General features: G+C 39.7%; 1 protein-coding gene across 1 annotated transcript; it reads left to right on the plus strand.

Moving 5' to 3' along the window:
• Positions 1–5,887: 5,887 nt before the first annotated feature.
• On the plus strand, positions 5,888–7,040 carry LOC122119960 (olfactory receptor 7E24-like). The gene is made up of 2 exons (XM_042694007.1): positions 5,888–6,832; positions 7,005–7,040. The coding sequence occupies exons 1-2, from the start codon at positions 5,921–5,923 to the stop codon at positions 7,038–7,040; spliced, it is 948 nt and encodes a 315-aa protein (XP_042549941.1). The 5' UTR covers positions 5,888–5,920.
• Positions 7,041–21,907: the final 14,867 nt, after the last annotated feature.

Here is a 21,907-nt window from a genome sequence, read left to right on the forward strand (position 1 = left end):
TAAGATCTATAGGTTCAAAGAAACAGCAAAACCAGATGTCTGAATTTAGAAAACATCTTTGACCTTGGTGTGCTTGACTTACAATGTGATTCTGTTCTGCAAACTCATGCTATGGTTGAGAATATGCTAAGTTCATTTAGCAGTAAGGTGCTGTGGCGCACACCTGTAATCCAAGCTACTCAGAAAACTGAGATCTAAGAATTATAGTTTGCAGCCAGCCCAGAAAATAAAGTCTGTGAATTATTATCTCCAATTACTCACAAAAAAACCACCAGAAGGGGAGCTGTGGCATAAGTGGTAGAGTGCCAACATTGAGCAAAATACATCAGGAACAGCACCCAGTCACTGAGTTCAAGCCTCAGTACTAGCACACAAACACACTCACAAAAAGTGCATTTAGCAAATGGAGCCTTGTTCTTTGAAGGTATCATTTGAGTAACTATGTCCTAGAAAAGGGCTTTAGTTATATATGGAAAAGGTACCAAAATCAAGACCTCTGGCTCCTCAAAAGTGTATCATGATGAAAGCAGATCATAGAAACATATTTGCTCTTTCTGTAACAATGAAGAACTGATTTGCTACTATTTATAATCTGATTTATGCATACAGACATGGTGATCTTCTTTTTCCATATCTTTTTGGTGGTCATTTATTGGATATTTGAATGTCTTCATTTGACATACATCTGTTCAGTTCTATTACCCATTTACTGACTATGTAATTTTCTCTTTGTTTAATTTGTTTTCAGTTAAACATTTGCTCAGTAAATTCAGGCAAAAGTTATGTCTGACTCTGCTAGCTGTCTTCTACTGTGTTAGTATCATGATCATAATAATTATTATTATAATTTTTCCGTGCAGCATCTTTTTAAGTTGATGTGGTCTCATTTGTCAGTTCTTGTTATTATTTTCCACATAACTGTGCCTTTTAGTTCAGGAATTAACTACCTGTGTCAATATTTTTTTGGGGGGTCCGGTCGTGGGGCCTGAACTCTGGGCCTGGGCGCTGTCCCTCAGCTCTTCAGCTTAAGGTTAGTGCTCTACCACTTGAGCCACAGCACCACTTCTGGCTTTTTTTTGCTTATGTGGTGCTGAGGAATCAAACCCAGGGCCTCATGCATGCAAGGCAAGCGCTCTACCACTGAGCCATCTTCCCAGCCCATGTGTCAATATTTTTAAGTGTTTATTTCTTGTTTTTTTTTTTTTTTTCTAAATAGTTCTAGTTTCAGACCTTTAATCAATATATTTCACCCTCTTGGATTTGATTTAATTATGATGATATATAAGAATCTGCTTTTAAAAATGCATGTTTTCCCTTATATGTGGATTCAAGATTTAGCTTATGAATATATAGTAAACATGTTGGGTGCTATGCAAATGTTTTAGCTGAAATAAAGTAGATTCAAGGTTGATCTCAAATAGTGTAATTCCTTAGAAAGATAAAATCAAAGTTCAGCACAATAAAACACCAGGAAGCACGTACTAGAAATGGATGGGGTGGGGTCAAGGGGAAAGCAGTTGATGAATGAAGAGGAAAAGAGGAAAAGATATGCCGACAAGAATCCAAAGTATATCCTACAAAATTAAGAAGAATGAGGGGAGGTAGAGGAGAGATGGGTGGGAATGTTAAAGGGTGACATTGATCAAGATATATTACATTCATAAACTGCTAAATGGCAACTCTTTCTACAACTACTTAAAGACTTATAAAGCAAAGCAAAGAAAGCAGAAAAAAGAACTTGCTTTTATTCTTTTACATGTAAATATCTGCTTTTTCCAAAATCCTATGTTAAAAACTCTGTCTTCTCTACAATAATACTTTTGCGAAGAAACATATGAGGATAACCTGTATTGTTTATTTCTGCGACATCTCTTCCATCTAAATAGAATGTTTGTTATTTAAAATATTGCTTCCTTTTGAATCATGGAGCTTATACTTGCTAGAAAAGCATTACAACAGTGAGCTAAGTCCTTAGCCCACTTGGTTCACATATTCCCTCTTAATAGGTGTTTCCAAATAAATAATTGAATGCTGTATAAACACACATGGACTTGGAAGATAAAGGAGAATCTAGAGTGCCACAGGAGATTTCCCTCTCCAACATAGAGCCAACAAGGAAAAGATTTGAAGTTCTCCTTAGAGTTATCCATTGCAAAGGAGAAAAAAAAAATGGAACTTGTAGTTGATTCATAATATAGAACAAACTGTGTATATTCCATGTCTGAATTAATAGGTTGGGAAATATCTGAGTTAAAATGTACAGAGATAGCCAAGTGAGGTGGCTCAGGCCTGTAATCCCAGCTACTCAGGCAGCTGAAATCTGAGGATTACAGTTCAAAGCCAGCCCAGGTAAGAAAGTCTGTAAGGCTCTCAGCTCTAGTTAGCCAACAAAAGTGAAGCTGTGGCTCAAGTGGTAGAACAATGGCCTTCAGAAAAATGTTCAAGGAAAGTGCCTCAGCTCTGAGTTCAAGCCACATGACCTTCCTCTGAAAATAAAATAAAAACAATAAAATGTAAAATGACAATACTCAATGAGTACATATATGGAAGTAGAACTCAGGGAGGATAAATGGCATTCAGATAGATGCAGGGAAGAAAGTTGAAAGGGATGACAATGTACAGGATGGATTGTACTCATAATCTAATTTGTTTAATTGAAACCCTTTTGTACAACTACTTAAAGTACAAATGTTAAAAAAAAGCATAGTTTTTATAGCTGTCATGTTGAATTGAAAACCCTTTGTACAACTGTTGACAGATAATAAAAGGATAAAAATTTTAAGTTTCAAATAGTAACATTTTCAATTGAAAAAAACATTAGTGCCTGGTGCCAGTGGCTCACACTTATAATCTTAGTTTCTCAGGAGGCTGAGGGCTGAGGATCACAGTTCAAAAGCCAGCACAGACAGGAAAGGCTGTAAGGCCCTTATCTCCAATTAATCACCAAAAACAAACCTGAAAGCAGAGCTCTGACTCAAGTGGTAGAGCACAAGCCTTGAGCAAAAAAAGTCCAAGGACAGCACCCAGGACCTGAGTTCAATCTCTAGGATACCACACACAAAAAATTATTGTCTGAATTTCATAAAATCCCTGCAAATTATAAATCATAATAAGTCAATTCAGCTTCCTCCTGAGGTAAAGCAATTAATTTTCCTTGCAATTAATTTTCTCCCTTTCCTTCTCCACTGGGATTAGCAAGTCCTTAGTAATTAGAATCCATGGACCAACTTGACTAATGATCAGCTCTGAGCATTTACCGTCCAGGTGAGCTGGTTATAAGAACCCATTCTGTGTCACTCAGCTATCTTCTTGTAGCCCATGGTCTGTGTGGAAGTGTCCTTCTGCCAGGCTTATCAAAGAACCAAGGGACTCCTGTGTGGTCATGTCTTTCTGCCAGCCCTTAGCACTATGCTGAGTATCTCATTCAAAGCAGGGAAGAAAACAACCAAGTGTCTTTTGGTCTCCTCCCAGCAAAGTCCCAATGCAGCCCAGTAAGTGTTACTGGACCCCTAGATGGAGGAGGGACGGCAGTGACCTGGCTTGTTTGCCATGCTGAGAATGTAGCTGGGGTAGCTGGATGGGAGGGTTACCAGGAGGCAGAGTTTATCTCACAGCCCTAGGACATTTACATCTTGACTTACAGTAGTGAATTTTGGACTCCAATTACTGTTCTGTTTGCTTTCCATACATGTTCCAAGTAATTGAAGAATCTCTCCCAGTAGAGAATGCAAGAGCTCTGTCATGGTCCAACCCCCCAAATATTTGTGATGATGATGACGTTAACCATGGTTAAATAAACCTTTACTTAGGCCTTGTAAGGCCTAACCTCACAGATAATTTTTTCATGTAGCAGGCAACTAAAAAAAAAACCCCAAAACAAAGAACTATATCCCTACTTTATCTCTCTGTAATAAACAATAGAAAACTACATATTTTATCATGATGATACCTTTTAGGATAGGAGAATCAACTATGTGTGTGTACGTGTATGTGTTTATGCTGGTACTGGGACTACAACTCTTCCTGGGAAGAGTCCCTGAGCTTTTACAAAATGCATTTTTATTTTTATAATTAAGATTTTGTACGGAGGGTTGCAGTTGCATAAATCAGGTAGAGTACCTTTTCTTTTGGAAATTGTCACTCCTTCCCTCATCCTTGAAACTTTTCCATGAAAGGTCTTGTACTCTAGCACTTGAGCCAAATCCAGCTCTTTGCTGGATAGTTGGAGACAAGGATCTCAGGGAGCTTCCTGCCTGGGTTGGTTTGAACCATGATCTTCAGATCAGCCTCCTTAGTAGCTAGGGTCACCTGTGAGCCGCCAATGGCCAGCCGAAAACTGAATTTTTAATGTAATTTTTTTTCTGATATTGAATAGGAGCATTCATGTGTGAATGTAGACAGCAAGACCAAATCCCTCTTTCCTAACAATACAATGTGATATTTCTGTTCCTGTTGTCCTGGGCAATGCTGATCTTTGTGTCATTTCCTTTGGGTGTTTCCTATACCGCAGATATCTGTACGTGTCCTTACTATAGCAGCTGCAGGAAGCATGGCTGTTGTTACAGGTAGAGCCACACAAAGTGTTGGCACTGGAATTTTTGGCTCTGCTGCTTACAGTCTTCTTCATCCTGTGATTTCATCCCGGGACCCATCTCTGAGGGATCTCTATTGGGTGTTACTCTGGATTAGATAACAGAGAAGAATTAACAATTTACATATATATACATGTATATGATATATAACCAAAATATTTAAATATATAATATTAAATAATATGAAATATATGTATATAATTAATATTATATATCTGTACATTTATATATACACCATATAATATATTGGTAAATACAACAGAGTACATATAAATAATTTGATATATATGATTATATATATATATATACATACATATATATATATATATATGTATATACCTTAGGAAATTTGAATACAAACTCTAGCCCCCTGCTTTTAAACTTCTGAAATTTAGTGACCCATTGAGCAAGTCCCTTGGTTGGACCTCAAACACCCACAATTCTATTTTGAATGTTTGTGTCACCTGTGGGTAACCTTCATGTTCTCATCTGAGTTGTCTCTTCTCATTCTAACCACACTGAGCTCCAACTGAAAAACTCATGATACTGCATGCAACTAAACAAGGCTGATTCAGATCATTGGGCATGTAAATTTTAGACATTGTTGTTATTAATATACTGCAAGGATATTTGTTGTATTTGTTCACCCTTCATTGCAACTTTTCTATACACCCCTTACCTTCCCAAATACAAACAAACTTAAAAGACAAAAGGAAAAGAAAAAACACAGCAACAACAGCAACTAAATTTTTTTCCTATTTCCTTTCTTGGAGTTCATTTCACAATATTATTTAACATGATCATATACTCATATATGTGTATATAAATAAACAAGTAAACAGGACAAAGGACGAACTAATACCACAATGATACTCACTCGACACTATGTTGGAGATGAACTATACAACTAAGGGGTGGTGGGGAGAAGAGTAGGAAAGGGTAAGAGAAAAAATGAGGGAGGGGGTAACTGTTAAAAAGAAAGTTACATATGTAATTGTAATCCCCATTCATCACCTTTACAATAAAGTAAATATATTAAACACACAGATCAATATATATACACATATATACTATATATACACTATATGATATATAATATAAAATATGTAATATATAAATAATCGAACACTACATATTTATATATATACTATTCATATAGACACAGATACACACACTGGAACATGCTAAATTAAGTAGGACTCTAGACATTAATTGAACAGATTATTTTGATTTACATGAATGCAAATTATAGATAATTAGCTGATGGCATGTATACTACTTTATTTATTCCAATAATATATCCTTTTTTCAAAAGGTGTCCTAGCTACATGGAGCCACAGAACTTAACAAACGTCTTGGAATTTCTCCTCCTGGGACTGACAGATGAACTAGACCTGCAGCTTGTCCTCTTTTGGCTGTTTCTGAACATGTACCTGATCACCGTGCTCAGAAATCTGCTCATCATCCTGGTCATCAGCTCTGACCCCCACCTCCACACCCCCATGTATTTCTTCCTCTCCATCCTTTCTTTGGCTGACATTGGATTCATTTCCACCACCGTCCCCAAGATGCTAGGGAACCTCAGGACTCATAGCAAATCCATCAGCTATGCAGGCTGCCTAATGCAAGTGGCCTTTTTTGTATTGTTCTGTTGCTTGGACAGTCTGCTCTTGGCAGTGATGGCTTATGATCGCTTGGTGGCCATCTGTCACCCTCTCCACTACTCAATCATCATGAGTCCCCACCTCTGTGGTATGTTGGTCCTTCTGTCATTGGTCCTCAGCCTTTTGGACTCCCTGCCACACTACTTGATGGTGTCACAATTTAACTTCTGTACAGATGTAAAAATTCCCAATTTCTTCTGTGAGCCTCCTCAACTCTTTAAGCTTGCCTGTGATTATACTTCCACCAAAAATATATTCATCTTTCTCTTTGCTGCAGTCTTTGGTGGGCTTCCGGTCTCCGGGATACTGTACTCTTATGCTCGCATTGTTTCCTGTATTCTTGGCATTCCATCAGCCAGTGGGAAATACAAAGCCTTCTCCACCTGTGGCTCTCACCTCTCAGTTGTGTGCTTGTTTTATGGAACAGCCATTGGGGCATATTGCAGTTCAATTATTTCTGATGCCAACAGGAAAGTAATGGTGGCCTCGGTGATGTACACCATGGCCACCCCCATGCTGAACCCCTTTGTCTACAGTTTAAGAAACAGGGATATCAAGAGAGCTCTTTGGAGGCTGGTGAGAATGACCCCTAATAACTTCAGTCATGTTGTTTGGGTTCCTGAATCATGAAAATCTTTAAAACCAAGCACTTAGTAATGGAAGCATACTTGTGAATTTCAGTAGTTTTGATGATGATGACGATGACAATGATGATGATGGTTTCATTGTGAACATCACTTCATTTTAGAACTTCTGTAGTTTGGATCTTGAATGCTTCTTATAGTCTACCAGCTTCTAGACTTGCTCTACAATCTGAAGTGGTGTACAATCTGAAGTGGTAGAAGATTTTGAAAATGGGGCTTGATAAGAGGAAGTTAGCCCACTTATTTATTGGGCAGTTGTTTCTTTGAGCCATAAAAGAAATGCAAATCAAAACAACATTGAGATACCACCTCACCCCAGTTAGAATGGCTATAATCAAGAACTCTAATAACAACAGATGCTGGAGGGAATATGGACAGAAGGGAACCTTACTGCATTGTTGGTGGGAGTATAAACTTGTTCAACCACTTTGGATAGTAGTATGGAGGTACCTCAAAAGACTCCATATAGAGCTCCCCTATGACCCAGCAATCCCACTTTTAGGCATTTACCCAAATGATCACAAACAAGACCATACTAAAGCTACCAGCACAACTATGTTTATTGCAGCATTATTTACCATAGCTAAGGTATGGAACCAACCCAGAGGCCCCTCAGTAGATGAATAGATCAAGAAAAGGTGGTATATATGCATAATGGAATTTTATGCCTCCATCAGAAAGAATGACATTGCCCCATTTGTTAAGAAATGGACAGACTTGGAAAAAATTATGCTAACTGAAGTAAGCCAGGCCCAAGGAAACATAGGTCCCATAGTTTACCTTATTTTCAATAACTAGTATGTGTCTGAGACAAACAGAAACTGTTAGACAAGTTGATGTTAGGCAAAATGAAGCCCAAGATAAGGATTCAAATGCTTTTTTTCTTTCTTGTGATTGTTTCCAACATAGTTATAAGATGATTTCTTTGTTGCTTTGTATGTACCTCCCCCCAGGGTATAAGTCCTGCTTTCATTGTATTTGATGTTGGTATAATTTGTGGAGGAGAAGGGAAAAATCTTTAAATCAGGTTACAGGTGGACCCATTACAACAATGAGATGTACAAGACATTATGTCGAAAAACGAACTTTACAACTTTGGTGGACTGGGGGGTGGGGTGTAGGGGAGTGGTAGTGGGGTGTGCGGATGGGAGGGTTGAGAGGGGAAGGGATGGTATGGGGAAACAAAGGAAGAGGCAACAGTGCTTGATAAGAAATGTGCTCACTATCTTGCCCATGTAATTGTAACCCCTCCGTATGGCATTTTCACAATAATTTTTAAAAAAGAGGAAGCTAAGTCATTGGAGGCATGACCACAAAGAGAATGTTGAGACCCCATCTTTTCCTGTTCCTCCCTTTGTTGGGTGTCACCAGATGCTACCAGCCTCCTCTTTTCTCTTTTCCTCTCCTTCCTTCCTTCCTTCCTTCCTTCTTTCCTCCTCTTCTTTTTCTTTCTATTGTTATTTCTTTTCTTTCCTTCTTTTCTTTTCTATGTGGATTGGCTTTGAAGTAAATCATCTTTATTTCATTCATTTGAGTAGCTAGGAATAGAAGATGAACCATTAGTTCAACCAGAGTTTTCTGCTCAAGATTATTTTTCCTCCCGGAACACTTTTTTCTGTACTTTATGCTTTTTATTTTTTCCTTTCCTGCTCCAAAACCCTTCCCTATCACATTGTGGTTTGCAAATTAGAAAAGTTCTGTTTTTTCCCCCATTCAGTCTTTTATCATTCTTTGACTGGTAGAGAGTGACCATCAACATTTATTTATCTCCTTATGCCTCTTAGTGAGTGGTGTGGTTGCTTTTTCTCATTGATGATTCTAGGTTACTGTGTCTTTTTGGTTATAACTTTGATCTTTCAACTATTTCCAATTGAAAGATCTACAGAGCAATGTCTTTATCAAGATAATTTTTATGCTATTTTCCTTTCTTGATCAATAAATGGCCACTTGAGGAATGAAGGTATCTTGTGAACTTGTGTGACTGAAGATGGCCATATGTGTTCAGAAAACAAGGGTTATCACTGTGGTACCTTTCAGTTTCCTTCTCCATTGTAAGCTATATAGTAGCCTATTTGTACTTACTATGTGGCTATATATTATTGTGCTATAGATTTAGCTTTTTCCTTATTTAATTTTCCAAAGAGAAAAAAATACCATGCCATTTTCTGGTGGAAGCTTATTCTTTTTTCTTCCCTCCCTCCCTCCCTCCCCTCTCCCTCCCTCCCTCCTTCCCTCCCTCCTTCCTTCCTTCTTTCCTTTCTTTCCTCCTTCCTTTCCTTCCTTCTTTCCTTCCTTCCTTCCTTCCTTCCTTCCTTCCTTGTTCCTTCTTTCCTGTCTTTTTTCCTTTCTCCCTTCCTTTGTGAGGAAACGGTACTTGGCTTTAAACTCCAGAGCTTTCTTAGAACCCTGTCTCAATTCTCCTTTTGCTTTACTTTTCTTAGATTAGGTCTTGCTTTTTCTCAGGACTAGTCATAAATAATGATCTTCCTACCTCTGTTTCATGCAGAGATGGGATTATAGATACAGTCCACCTAACCCATATTTTTTTAAAAAATAACATGTCCTAAAAGGTGTTTCAAAATTATTAATAGTGTACTGTGCAAACACACATTAACTTGGAAGATAAAGGAAATATAGACTGTTCAAACTAAAGGAAAGCTTCCATTACTGACATAGGTTTTTTCCATTTATAGGAGCCAAAGAAGAAAATATTTGAAGTTCTTCTTTAGTTATACATTGTAAAGGAGGAAAACAATGGAACTTGTATTTGATTCATAATATAGAACAAACGGTATAGTCCATGTCTGAATTAACAGGTTGTGAAATATCCCCCTTAAAATGTACACAGATTTCCAGGCCTGGTTGCTCATAGCTGTAATCCTAGCTACTCAGGAGACTGAGATCTGAAGCCACAGGCCAGGTAGGAAAGTCTATGAGGCTCTTATCTCTAAGTAGTCAACAAAAAAAATGGAGCTGTGGCTCCAGTGGTAGAACACTGGCCTTGAGCAAAAATGTCCAGGGATAGTTCTCAGTGCCTTTTGTGCAAGCCACAGGACCTTCACTAAAAATAAATATAAAATAATGAAATGTTCAATGACAATGCTCAATTGTAATGTTCCATTACAATGGAACTAGGTGTAATAGGGTGGGGGTGGGTAGTATGCTGTTAGATGTTGGGGTGATTGATGTTGGGAAGGATTGTGCTTATAATCTGACTTACAGAATTAAAACTCCTTTGTACAATAAAATAAAAATGCTAGCCAGGTGTTGGTGGTTTATGCCTGTAATCCTAGCTACTCAGGAGTCTGAGATGTGAGGATCATGGTTCAAAGCCAGCATGGGCTGGAAAGTCCGTGAGACTCTTATCTCCAATTAACTACCAGAAAATCAGAAGTGCAGATATGGCTTAAGTGGTAGAGCCCTCACCTTGAACTGAAGACCTGAGGGACAGTGCCCAGGTCCAGACTTCAAGCCTCACAAGTGACATTAAAAAAGTTAACAAGGGTTCCGGGAAGATGGCGGAGGAGAAGCTGGAATCTGAACAAGCTCTTGCATAGAAAACAGTTTCAGAGTTCCAGTGAACAGTCCCAAGCCAGAGAATCACACCAAGTGTGCCATCACAGGACAGAGAGTTAGTCAAGAGAGGGGAAGCCAAGCAGACACATCTGAGCAGCTGCCGCTGCGGCGGCAGGGTCGCAGCGGCGACCACCGCCGCGGAGGCTTACCTGAGACGCAGTCCGGGACGAAGGAGCCAGACGCAGCGGACGAGCGGATTCTACTCAACACCAGCAAGAACCGACAAGGAGCGGACAACTTCATCCTGCACTTTGCAGACCAGAGACGACCGAGATCCAAGACTCCGCGTGAGTAGAAGCCCCACTTCCTCACTCCTTCTCTGCGAGCAGAGGAGGGAAGGCCACCCCTCCCCCCCCAGCACCGGTGATCTCCATCTTGGATACCGACAAAGCTCGGAGGAGCGGCTAGCTCCAGCTCAGGCCTTGGAATAGAGCTAGTCATTTGGCAGGTCACAGGAACTTGGCGGCGAGGTGACCTCACAGACTCAGTTCTATCCAGGGAGGGGTCGCCCAGCTCAGGCACCAGCCATTGGAGTGGCTCTCCTCACTGGGTGGCCAGAGCCAGAGGCTGCCCCTCCCTCTAGCAGCCTCCACAATCAATTGAAAAACAGAAACCCTGAGAATGGCTCCAGGCTCAGTGCTGTGAGTTTTTTTTTTTTCACAAAATAGCCCCAGGGAAAAGCTACTGTTCGTTGAAAAGCCTCAACTCTACCCAGAACCTAGCCTCATCACTGCATCCCCCTCTTTTGTGATTCTCAAAGCAGATCACCCTCCCAGTAAACTAACCTGGGAGGGGGATCTCAAAATCTTGGGTAAAGCAGAGCATTTTTCTGCCTGTTCCAACAAACTGACTTAAGAAACCAATCAAGCCACAGGACCTCAAGCTGACCAGAGACTCCAACCAGACTCTGGTTACAGACAAAAGGGAGATACAGGACTCTTCCCACCCCTCCCAAAAAAAAAAAAAAAAAATCAAAGAACTTTTTTTTTCTTCTTCTTTTCTTTTTTTCTTTTTCTTGTTTTGTTTTTTTTCGTTTGTTGTTACCATATATATATAAAAATTTTTTTTGCTTTTCTAAAACTTTTATTAATCTTTAATTTTTGCCTCTTCTGAAAAAATAATTGTTTTCCATTAACTTTTTTTTTTTTTTCTCCTCTTATAATTTTTATTTTAGGAATACGTGAATGTGTGTTTTCTTTTCTTTTCTTGTCTTCTTTCTCTTTTTCTTTCATTCTTAATTATCTTTTTGTTTTTTTTTTTCTAGCTCTACTGAACTTCTGATCTTTTCTTCTCACTTTCCTATCCTTTCCATCTTTTCCTCTTTGTTCATCTTTATGTGACTTAACTCTTGTCCTGCACATCCTCAAATAAACCCGTAGTTAACCAGTAGACCCTATCCCCCATTGTGTACACACTTAATCCACAAACTTATTACTCAATTCAAAACCTCTGAGACTTAAATTCATTAATAGCAGTACTACCTCTTTATACCTATACAATATTTTAAGCATTTTTTTAAAGTTTTTCTCATCTCCTCTATGTCCCTCCCCTTCCCTCAACATATTCATATTCCTCTATAAATCGATGGTCTTTTAATCTCTAAAATAACATTAATTTTTACGTTTCTATTTTTTTTCTGGTCTCTTTTCATTCCCCTTTCCCTTTCTTCTTTTTCTCTCTCTCTCTACTTACATCCTACCCAACCTATTTCCTGCATTGTGATTAGGACATAGTTAAGTCTCCCTGTGCCTCCCCACACCAATCTATTCCTATTTTTTACCCACATCTCTCCCTAACCCTAATAATTTCTGGTTTTCCAAATTCTTCTCCGCGGTTCGAAGTCCTTTAACATATAGTTGTTTGATGTCGAATAGATGTATCTGTTGAACTAGATTGTATCTGTAGACTATTGACTGTACAAATGCAAACGTTGGTTGATGGTTGCCTTAAGATAGTGTTCTAGCACAAAACTGGTGCTATCTTCATCTCAAATGGGCAGAGTAAGCCGGAAAAACACAAGAAAAATGGCAAATTCGGGTATCTCAATTCCCAATCCTGATAATCAGGGGTTAGAACAGATAATGAATAATCCAGAGGAGAGTTCCCAAACAGCTCTACAAACACTGCTGGCAAACATGATAAATGAAAAGTTTGACAACGTACAAAGGACTCTGTATGAGCGTGATAGGGAGAGAGAGGAGGCATCCCAGAAGTTTATACAGGAATATCATAAGCGTGAGGAAGCTACTCAAAAACTGATACAGGATTTGCGTGAACAACTTGAGAATACTCAAAGAGAAAGGGAGAAATGGCGTGAGCAGGCTGAGAACACTCAAAGAGATCTGCAGGAATCCCACGAACGGGAGGAAGCTAATCAAAGAGTAATACAGGAATTGAGAGACCAGGTAGAGAACACACAAAGATCACTAAAGGCATTCATGGAATCCATTAACAAAGAGCTGAAGGAAGTCAGGGAGACCACAAAGGGAATGCTGAATGGAACCCAACAGAAGGAATGGGAGCTCAAAGAAACCATAACCAATCAACTAAGTGATTTGAGGACAAACACTGAACACCAAATTAAGGAAGTAAAGAAATTCATACAAGACCTAAAACAGAGCTTCAACAAAGAACTTGAAGCCATCAAAGCTGACCAACTAGAAGGAAAAGAGATAAAAAACAAAGTAGAGAGTCTTGACAGCAGGTTAGACCATGCAGAAGATCGAATCTCAGGGATTGAAGACAGCCTAGATATTATAGAGAAAGAACATACAACCATCCAAGACAAGTCCAAGAAATATGATAGATCTATCCAACACCTGGAAGACACCATCAGAAGGCCTAATCTAAGGATAATGGGTGTAGAGGAGCACCTAGAAACAGAAGTTAATGGTCTAGGAAATCTGTTTAACAGGATCCTAGCAGAGAACTTCCCAAACATGCAAAAAGATAGGCCTGTCCAGATACAAGAAGCCTTTAGAACCCCAAATAGACCAGACCAGAATAGGACATCCCACCGTCACATTATAATCCACACAGGATCAACTCAGAACAAGGAAAAGATCCTTAAAGCTGTCAGGGAGAAAAGGGTAATCACTTATAAAGGGAAACCAATTAGAATCACCTCAGATTTCTCATCAGAGACAATCAAAGCAAGAAGAGCCTGGAATGATGTATGCCATGCCCTAAAAACAAACAACTATCAACCAAGAATACTGTACCCAGCTAAACTCTCCTTCATAACTGAAGGCCAAATAAAAACCTTCCATAGCAAAGAAAAATTGAAACAATACATCTCCACCAAACCAGCCCTACAAAAGTTTCTTAAAGATGTCCTACACATAGAAAACCAACAAGACCGCAATAAAGGCCAAGAAACTGCACCCAAACTGAGAATCCAAGAACCATAGGAAGAACCCAGTTTTCGCAGCCCCCAAGAAGGTAGATAACATGGCAGGAACTCCCAAATACCTCTCAGTCCTATCTCTTAATGTTAACGGACTGAACTCTCCAATTAAGCGCCATAGACTGTCTAGTTGGATTAAAAAACAAGACCCTTCTATCTGCTGCCTGCAGGAGTCACATCTTGCCCATAAAAACAAACACATTTTCAAGGTTAAAGGCTGGAACAAAATCTACCAAGCAAACGGACCGCATAAACAGGCGGGAGTTGCAATCCTAATATCAGATAAAATAGACTTCAAATTAAAATTCATGAAAAGAGATAAAGAAGGTCGCTACATACAAATTAAAGGATCTCTCCTTCAGGAGGATATTACAATTCTAAATATCTATTCGCCAAACAATGGAGCACCCAAATTCATCAAAGAAACACTACTTTCCCTCAAATCCCATATAGATCCAAAGACATTAATCGTTGGGGATTTTAACACACCACTCTCCCCACTAGATAGATCAACCCGGCAAAAACTCAACAGAGAAACCGCAGATCTAAACAGCTGCATAGATCAACTAGACTTAACAGACATCTACCGAACATTTCACCCAGCAGCATCAGAATACACGTTTTTCTCAGCAGCACATGGAACGTTTTCTAAAATAGACCACATTTTAGGCCACAAAGCAAACTTGTCTAAATTCAGAAACATTGAAGTTATACCTTGCATTCTCTCTGACCACAAGGGAATAAAGTTAGAACTCAACACCAAAAGCCACCAAAGAAAGTCCGGTATCACATGGAGGCTGAACAACACACTGCTGAATCATGAGTGGGTCATGGAAGAGATTAGAAAGGAAATTCAAATGTTCATGCTATTCAACAAAAATGAACACACAAAATACCAGCTCCTCTGGGACACAGCAAAGGCAGTACTCAGAGGCAAGTTTATAGCTCTGAGCTCCTACATCAACAAATTGGAGAGATCTGAAACTAACAATTTAATGACACATCTAAACCTCCTTGAAAAAGAGCAGCAAGATAAACCCCAATCCAGTAGATGGAAAGAAATAATCAAAATTAAATCAGAATTAAATGAATTAGAATCCAAAAAAACTATAGAAAGAATCAACAAAACAAAGAGTTGGTTCTTTGAAAAACTTAACAAAATTGACAGACCCTTAGCAAATCTTATCAGAAAAAGAAGAGAACACACCCAAATTAATAAACTCAGAGATGAGAATGGAAACATCACCACGGAAACAACCAAGATTCAGAACATTATAAGGGAATACTTCTCAAAACTTTATGTTAATAAGTTTGAGAACTTGACAGAAATGGACCTCTTCCTAGCAAATATTGACATGCCAAAACTAAACCAAGATGAGTTAAACTATCTTAACAGGCCCATATCAAGCATTGAAATAGAAACAGCAATAAGAGACCTCCCAGCTAAGAAAAGTCCAGGACCAGATGGTTTTACAGCGGAATTTTACAAGGCCTTCAAAGCAGAGCTCACACCAATTCTCCTCCAACTCTTCAATGAAATTGAAAGAGAAAGCTCACTACCGAACACATTCTATGAAGCCATCATAACCCTCATCCCAAAACCAGGCAGGGACTCATCAAAGAAAGAGAACTATAGACCCATTTCTTTGATGAACATTGATGCAAAACTTCTCAACAAAATTTTGGCCAATCGACTTCAACAATTCATCCAAAAAATCATACACCACGATCAAACAGGATTCATTTCAGGGATGCAAAGCTGGTTCAATATACGCAAATCAATTAATATTATTCATCACATCAACAGGAGCAAGAATAAGAACCACATGGTTATCTCAATAGACGCAGAAAAAGCATTCGACAAGATCCAACACCCCTTTATGATGAAGGTTTTGGAAAAATTAGGAATCCATGGAACATTCCTCAATACAATAAAGGCTGTATATGACAAACCTACAGCCAGCATTATACTCAATGGTGAAAAACTAAAGCCATTTCCTCTTAACTCAGGAACAAGACAAGGATGCCCACTCTCTCCACTTCTCTTCAATCTAGTATTAGAATGCCTAGCTACAGCAATAAGACAAGATGCAGACATAAAGGGGATCCAAATAGGGAAAGAAGAAATAAAACTCTCCCTCTTTGCAGATGACATGATCTTGTATTTAAAGAATCCCATAGACTCCACTCCCAAATTACTCAAGCTGATTCAAAACTTTGGCAAAGTAGCAGGTTATAAAATTAACCCCCAAAAATCAATGGCTTTTCTGTATGCCAACAATGAGAAAAGTGTGGCTGAAATTAGGAAAGCAACTCCATTTGTAATAGCCCCACAAAAAATAAAATACCTAGGAATTAACTTAACTAAAGAAGTGAAGGACCTCTATGATGAAAACTTTAAAATCTTGAAAAAGGAAATCAACACAGAACTTAAAAAATGGCAAAACCTCCCATGCTCCTGGATTGGAAAGATTAACATCGTGAAAATGGCAATACTTCCCAAGGCTATCTACAAATTCAACGCAATACCTATCAAAATTCCACCCTCATTCTTCAAGGAAATAGAAGAGGCAATCCAAAAATTCATATGGAACAATAAAAGACCCCGAATAGCAAAAACGCTCCTCAATGGAAAGAACACTGCTGGAGGAATATCAATACCAAATTTCAAACTCTACTATAAAGCCATAGTAATCAAAACAGCTTGGTATTGGCATAAGAACAGACCTCAGGACCAATGGAATAGAATTGAAAACCCAGAAATGAACCTACAGACCTATAGCCATCTAATCTTCGATAAGGGAGCTAAAACAATAGAATGGAAGACAGACAGCCTCTTCAGTAAATGGTGCTGGCAAAACTGGTTAACTACATGTAGAAAACTAAAGCTAGATCCTTATATATCACCCTGCACCAGAATCAACTCCAAATGGATCAAAGACCTTGAACTCAAAGCAGACACTCTGAAAACATTACAGGATGGAATAGGAGAAACCCTGGGTCTCCTTGGCTCAGGCCGAAATTTTCTGAATAGAGACCCGGAAACACAACAAATCAAAGAAAGGCTGAACAAATGGGATTGTATAAGGTTGCAGAGCTTCTGCAGGGCAAATGACATAGCTAGCAAGATCAATAGAAAGCCCACGGACTGGGAGAAGATCTTTACTAGCCATACAACGGACAAGGGTCTCATATCTAAAATATACTTGGAACTCAAAAAATTAAACCACCCAACAACAAATCCTCAAAGAAACAACTGCCCAATAAGTAAGTGGGCGAAAGACTTAAAGAGAAGCTTCTCTGAAGAAGAAAGAAGGATGGCCAATAGACACATGAAGAAATGTTCAACATCCCTAGCCATAAAAGAAATGCAAATCATTGAGATATCACCTCACTCCAGTTAGAACAGCAAAAATCAAGAACTCTAACAACAACAGATGCTGGAGGGGATGTGGACAGAAAGGAACCTTACTTCATTGTTGGTGGGAATGTAAACTTGTTCAACCACTTTGGAAAGCAGTATGGAGGTTCCTCAAAAGACTCCACATAGAGCTCCCCAACGACCCAGCAATCCCACTTTTGGGCATTTACCCAAATGATCACAAACAAGGCCACACTAAAGCTACCAGCACAACTATGTTTATTGCAGCATTATTTACCATAGCTAAGACATGGAACCAACCCAGATGCCCCTCAGTAGATGAATGGATCAAGAAGATGTGGTATATATACACAATGGAATTCTATGCCTCCATCAGAAAGAATGACATTTCCCCATTTGTTAGGAAATGGAAAGGCTTGGAAAAAATTATATTAAGTGAAGTAAGCCAGGCTCAAAGAAACATAGGTCCCATGGTTTCCCTTATTTGCAATATCTAGTATAGGTATGAGTCAAGCGGAAAAAGTCAGATAATGTGATGTTAGGAAAACGAAACCTCAAATATGTATTTTAATGTTTTTGTTTCTTTCATGCATGTGTTTCTAACGCATTTATAAGATTATTTCTTTGTTGCTTTGTATGTCCCTCCCCCACAGTGTAACCCCCGCTTTCACTATATTTGATGTCAGTATAACATGTGGAGGAGATGGGGACAAACAAGTCGTTTAAGGATTCAGGTGGACCTGTTGCAACAATGAGAAGTACAAAATGTCATGTCAAAACCAGCTTTACAGTGTCGGTGGGGGGGGGGCGGAGGGGGGGTATGATTGGGTGGGAGGGAGGGGGGAGGCTGGGAAGGGAGGTGAAGGGTAAACAAAGGAGGAGGCTGCAATGCTTGGCAAGAAATGTATGCATTATCCTGCCCATGTAATTGTAACCCCTCTGTACAGTATGTTCTCAAATAAAATAAAATAAAATTAAAAAAAAAAAAGTTAACAAAATATTCATTGTTTTTATAGATGTCATGGTGAATTGAAATTGCTTGTGCAACTACTGAAAGATTATAAAAGACAAAATTTTTAAATTTCAAAATAATAATTTTTTTTTTCGGTCGGTCGTGGGGCTTGAACTCTGGGTCTGGGCGCTGTCCCTCACCTCTTCAGCTCAAAGCTAGTGCTCTACCACTTGAGCCACAGTGCCACTTCTGCTTTCTCTGCTTATGTGGTGCTGAGGGATCAAACCCAGGGCCTCATGCATGCAAGGCAAACACTCTACCACCGGCCACCTTCTCAGCCCCAAATAATAACGTTTTAATTGAACAAAATTAGTGCCTGGTGTCAGTGGTTCACACCTTGTGAACACCTAGTTCCTCAGTAGCCTGAGATTTGAGGCTGGTAGTTCAAAGGCAGAACAGGAAGGGAAGTCTGTGAGACCCTTATATCTGTGAGACCACAAAATGCTAGAAGTGGAGTTGTGGCTCAAATGATAAAGTGTTAGTGTTGAGCAAGAGTGCTCAGATACAATGCCCAGGCCCTGGGTTCAAGTCCCAGAACACCATCAAATTAAAAAAAAATGTATAGTGTCTGAATTTTATAAAATACCCATAACTTAGAAATCAACAGAGGGCAATTTGGTTTCCTCTTGAGGTAAAGAGGGCCAGATCTTTCCTAGCAATTATTTTCTTTCCCATTCTTGCTCCATTGGGATTAGCAAGTCCTTAGCAATTAAGATCCATGGATCAACTTGAATAAGAAGCAGATCTGAACATTGAGCTTCCACGTGAGCGGGGTATAAGAACCCATTCTCCAGCTCTGCCCTGCAATTGGCTCCTTGTAGCCCATGTTCTTTGTGGCAGTGTGTTCTTCTGCCAGGCTCATCAGCAGAATAAGAGGACTCCCATGTAGTCCTGTCTTCCTGCCAGACCTGAGCACTGAGCTGAGCATCTCATAGGAAGCAGGGCAGAAAATGACAGTGTTCTTTGGTCTCATCCCAGCAAAGACCCAGTGCAACCCAGTAAGTGCTACTTGACCCACAGATGGAGGAGGGATGACCATGCTGAGAGCATAGCTGGGGTAGCTGGATGGGAGGGGTACCTGGAGGCAGGGTTTATCTCACAGGCCTAGGATGTTAATATTTTGACTTACAGTAATGGTGTGAGGACTCCAATTACTGCTTCTGTTTGCCTTCCATACTTGTTCCAAGTTATCAAAGAATCTCTCCCACCAGAGTAGGATTCAGAAGCTCTGTCATGTCCCCAACCTCCAAAATAACTGTGATGATGATGATGACCTTAACCATGATGTAATAAACCTTTACCTAGCCCTTCCAAGTCCAGGATTCTCCGTTCACTTTCTTCATGGAGTGGCAATTAAAATGATAAATCTGTGTCACTGCTCCTTTCTCCATGATAAAGAAAACAAAACGCGCACACACACTATCATTTTGACACATTTTAGAATAGGAGAATCAAGTGTGTGTGTGTGAGTGTGTGTGTGTGTGTGTGTGTGTGTGTGTGTGCTGATCCTAGGAGCTGTCACTGAGATTTTTATAAAATACATTTTTTGGTCATTATAAAAATTATGTTTAGGGGTAGTTAAGTTTCATAAGTCAGGTAATGAGTATGGAGGGGTTTTTTTTGACAGTGTCATCCTTTCTCATATCCCTGAAGTTTTTCATTCAAGGCTGGCACTCTGCCACTTGAGCCACAGTCCCAAATCCAGCTCTTTGCTGGCTAACTGCAGAGAAGAGTCTCAGGGACTTTCCTACCTGGTCTAGCTTTTTCTTTTTTTAATTATTATTGTGAAAATACCGTAAAGAGGGGTTACACTTACATGGGCAAGGTAATGAGTACATTTCTTATCAACCATTGTTGCCTCCTCCTTTGTTTCCCCTTCCCATCCCTTCCCATCCCATTCTCCCTCCCGCCCCTGATCTAGCTTTGAACCGTGATCCTCACATCAGCCTCTTTTGTAGCTACAATCACATGCATGATCCACTGATGGCTAGCTGAGAATTGATTTTTTTGTAATTTTTATTATTGTTCTGATATTGAGTAGAAGCAGCACGTGTGAACGTCAACAGCAAGGACCGATTGTCATCGGTGCCTGTCTCTTTCCTACAGATCCAATGTGTGATTTCTGTGCCTGTTTCCCTGGGCCAGGCTTATCCCTGTGTCTTTCCCTTTCGGTGTTTCTTACACCACAGAGGAGATCTGTGGGTGTCCTTGCTGTAGCAGCTGCAGGAGACATGGCTGGTATTACAGGTGGAGCCACAGAAGGTGTTAGCACTGGGATAATTCAGAGCATGTATGTCTCTTCCCTTTGCCCCTAGATTTTTCCTCTGCTGCTCGGCGATTTTCACCCTATGATTTCATCCTGTTGCTCATCTCTGAGGGATCTCTGTTGGGTGTTATTCTGAGTCAGACAACAGAAAATATTTTTTTTAATATACAAAGCCTTTGCCCTAATTATTTTTTGTGCCACTATTGGGGCTTAATCTTAGGGCTTTGTCTCTGAGCTTTTTGGCTCAAAGCTGGTATTTTTCCACTTTATCCACAGCTCCTCCACCTCTCTCCTTCTCCCTCTGTTCCTTCCTTCCTTCCTTCCTTCCTGCCTTCCTGCCTTCCTTCTTTCCTTCCTGCCTTCCTTCCTTTTTTTCCTTCTTTCCTTCCTTCCTTCCCTTTCATTGTTTCATTCTTTGGCCTTACCAGTTTATCCACAGCTCCTCTATCTTTCTCCCTTGCCCTCCATTCCTTCATTGCTTCCTTCCTTCCTTCTTTCTTCCTTCCTTCCTTCCTGCCTCCCTTCCTGCCTTTCTTTCTTCCTTATCTTTTATTGTTTCATCCTTTTGCCTTCTTCTCTTGTTGATTTACTGGAGATACAAGTCTTACAGTATTTTCTGCTTGCTCTGACTTCAAACCACCATCCTCAGATCTCACCCTCCTAAGTAGCAAGCATTACAGGCACAATACCCATCAGCATTCAGCTTGGAAAAACATTTCTTTTTATTTTTTTCATTTTCTTTTATTGTGAAAATACCATACAGAGGGGTTACAATTACATGAGCAAGATAATGAGTACATTTCTTATCAAGCATTGTTGCCTCCTCCTTTGTTTCCCCTTTCCATCTCCCTATCTACCCCACCACCACCCTCCCCCACCTTCCCCTCAGTGCCAAAGTTGTAAAGTTGTAAAGTCATATGCTTTCCAGGAAGACAGGTTGAGGAAGCACAGTCCTCTGCAAGGCCCTTCCTCATCTCCACCCACTTTCCATGCCTCCCCCCTCCCTCCTTCTCTTTCTCCCTTCCTTCATCTTCTTTATCCTTTGCTCTCTTTCTTCCTCTTCTTCTGTTGCATTCTTCCTCTCCTTTCCTTTCCTTTCCTTCTCTTTCTCCTTTTCCCCCTTTCCTTCCACTCTCTCCCCTCTTTCCCTTCCTACTTTTTCTCTTTTCCCTTGCCATTCTTTTCTTCCTCTCTTCCTCTTTTCTTCCTTTTTTCCTTTCCTTTTCTTTCTTTCCTCCTTCTCTCCCTCTTTTCCTCCCCTCCCTTCTTTCCTTCCTTCCTTCTCTTTCTTCTTTCTTCCTTCATTCTGTTTTTGAATTTTTATTTTATTGTAAAAATGATGTACTGAGGGGTTACAGTTACACG

Source organism: Dipodomys spectabilis, unplaced genomic scaffold (genome assembly GCF_019054845.1).
Source record: "Dipodomys spectabilis isolate Male_0828 unplaced genomic scaffold, ASM1905484v1 ptg000173l, whole genome shotgun sequence".
In the NCBI taxonomy this organism is placed as follows: Eukaryota; Metazoa; Chordata; class Mammalia; order Rodentia; family Heteromyidae; genus Dipodomys; species Dipodomys spectabilis.

What these genes read in the sequence shown, in the direction of transcription:
- LOC122119960 (XM_042694007.1), top strand. Translation starts at nt 5,921, where the DNA reads ATGGAGCCACAGAACTTAACAAACGTCTTGGAATTTCTCCTCCTGGGA. An exon ending in AGAGAGCTCTTTGGAGGCTG is followed by an intron (nt 6,833 to 7,004) that starts GTGAGAATGACC and finishes ACTTCATTTTAG; the next exon opens with AACTTCTGTAGTTTGGATCT.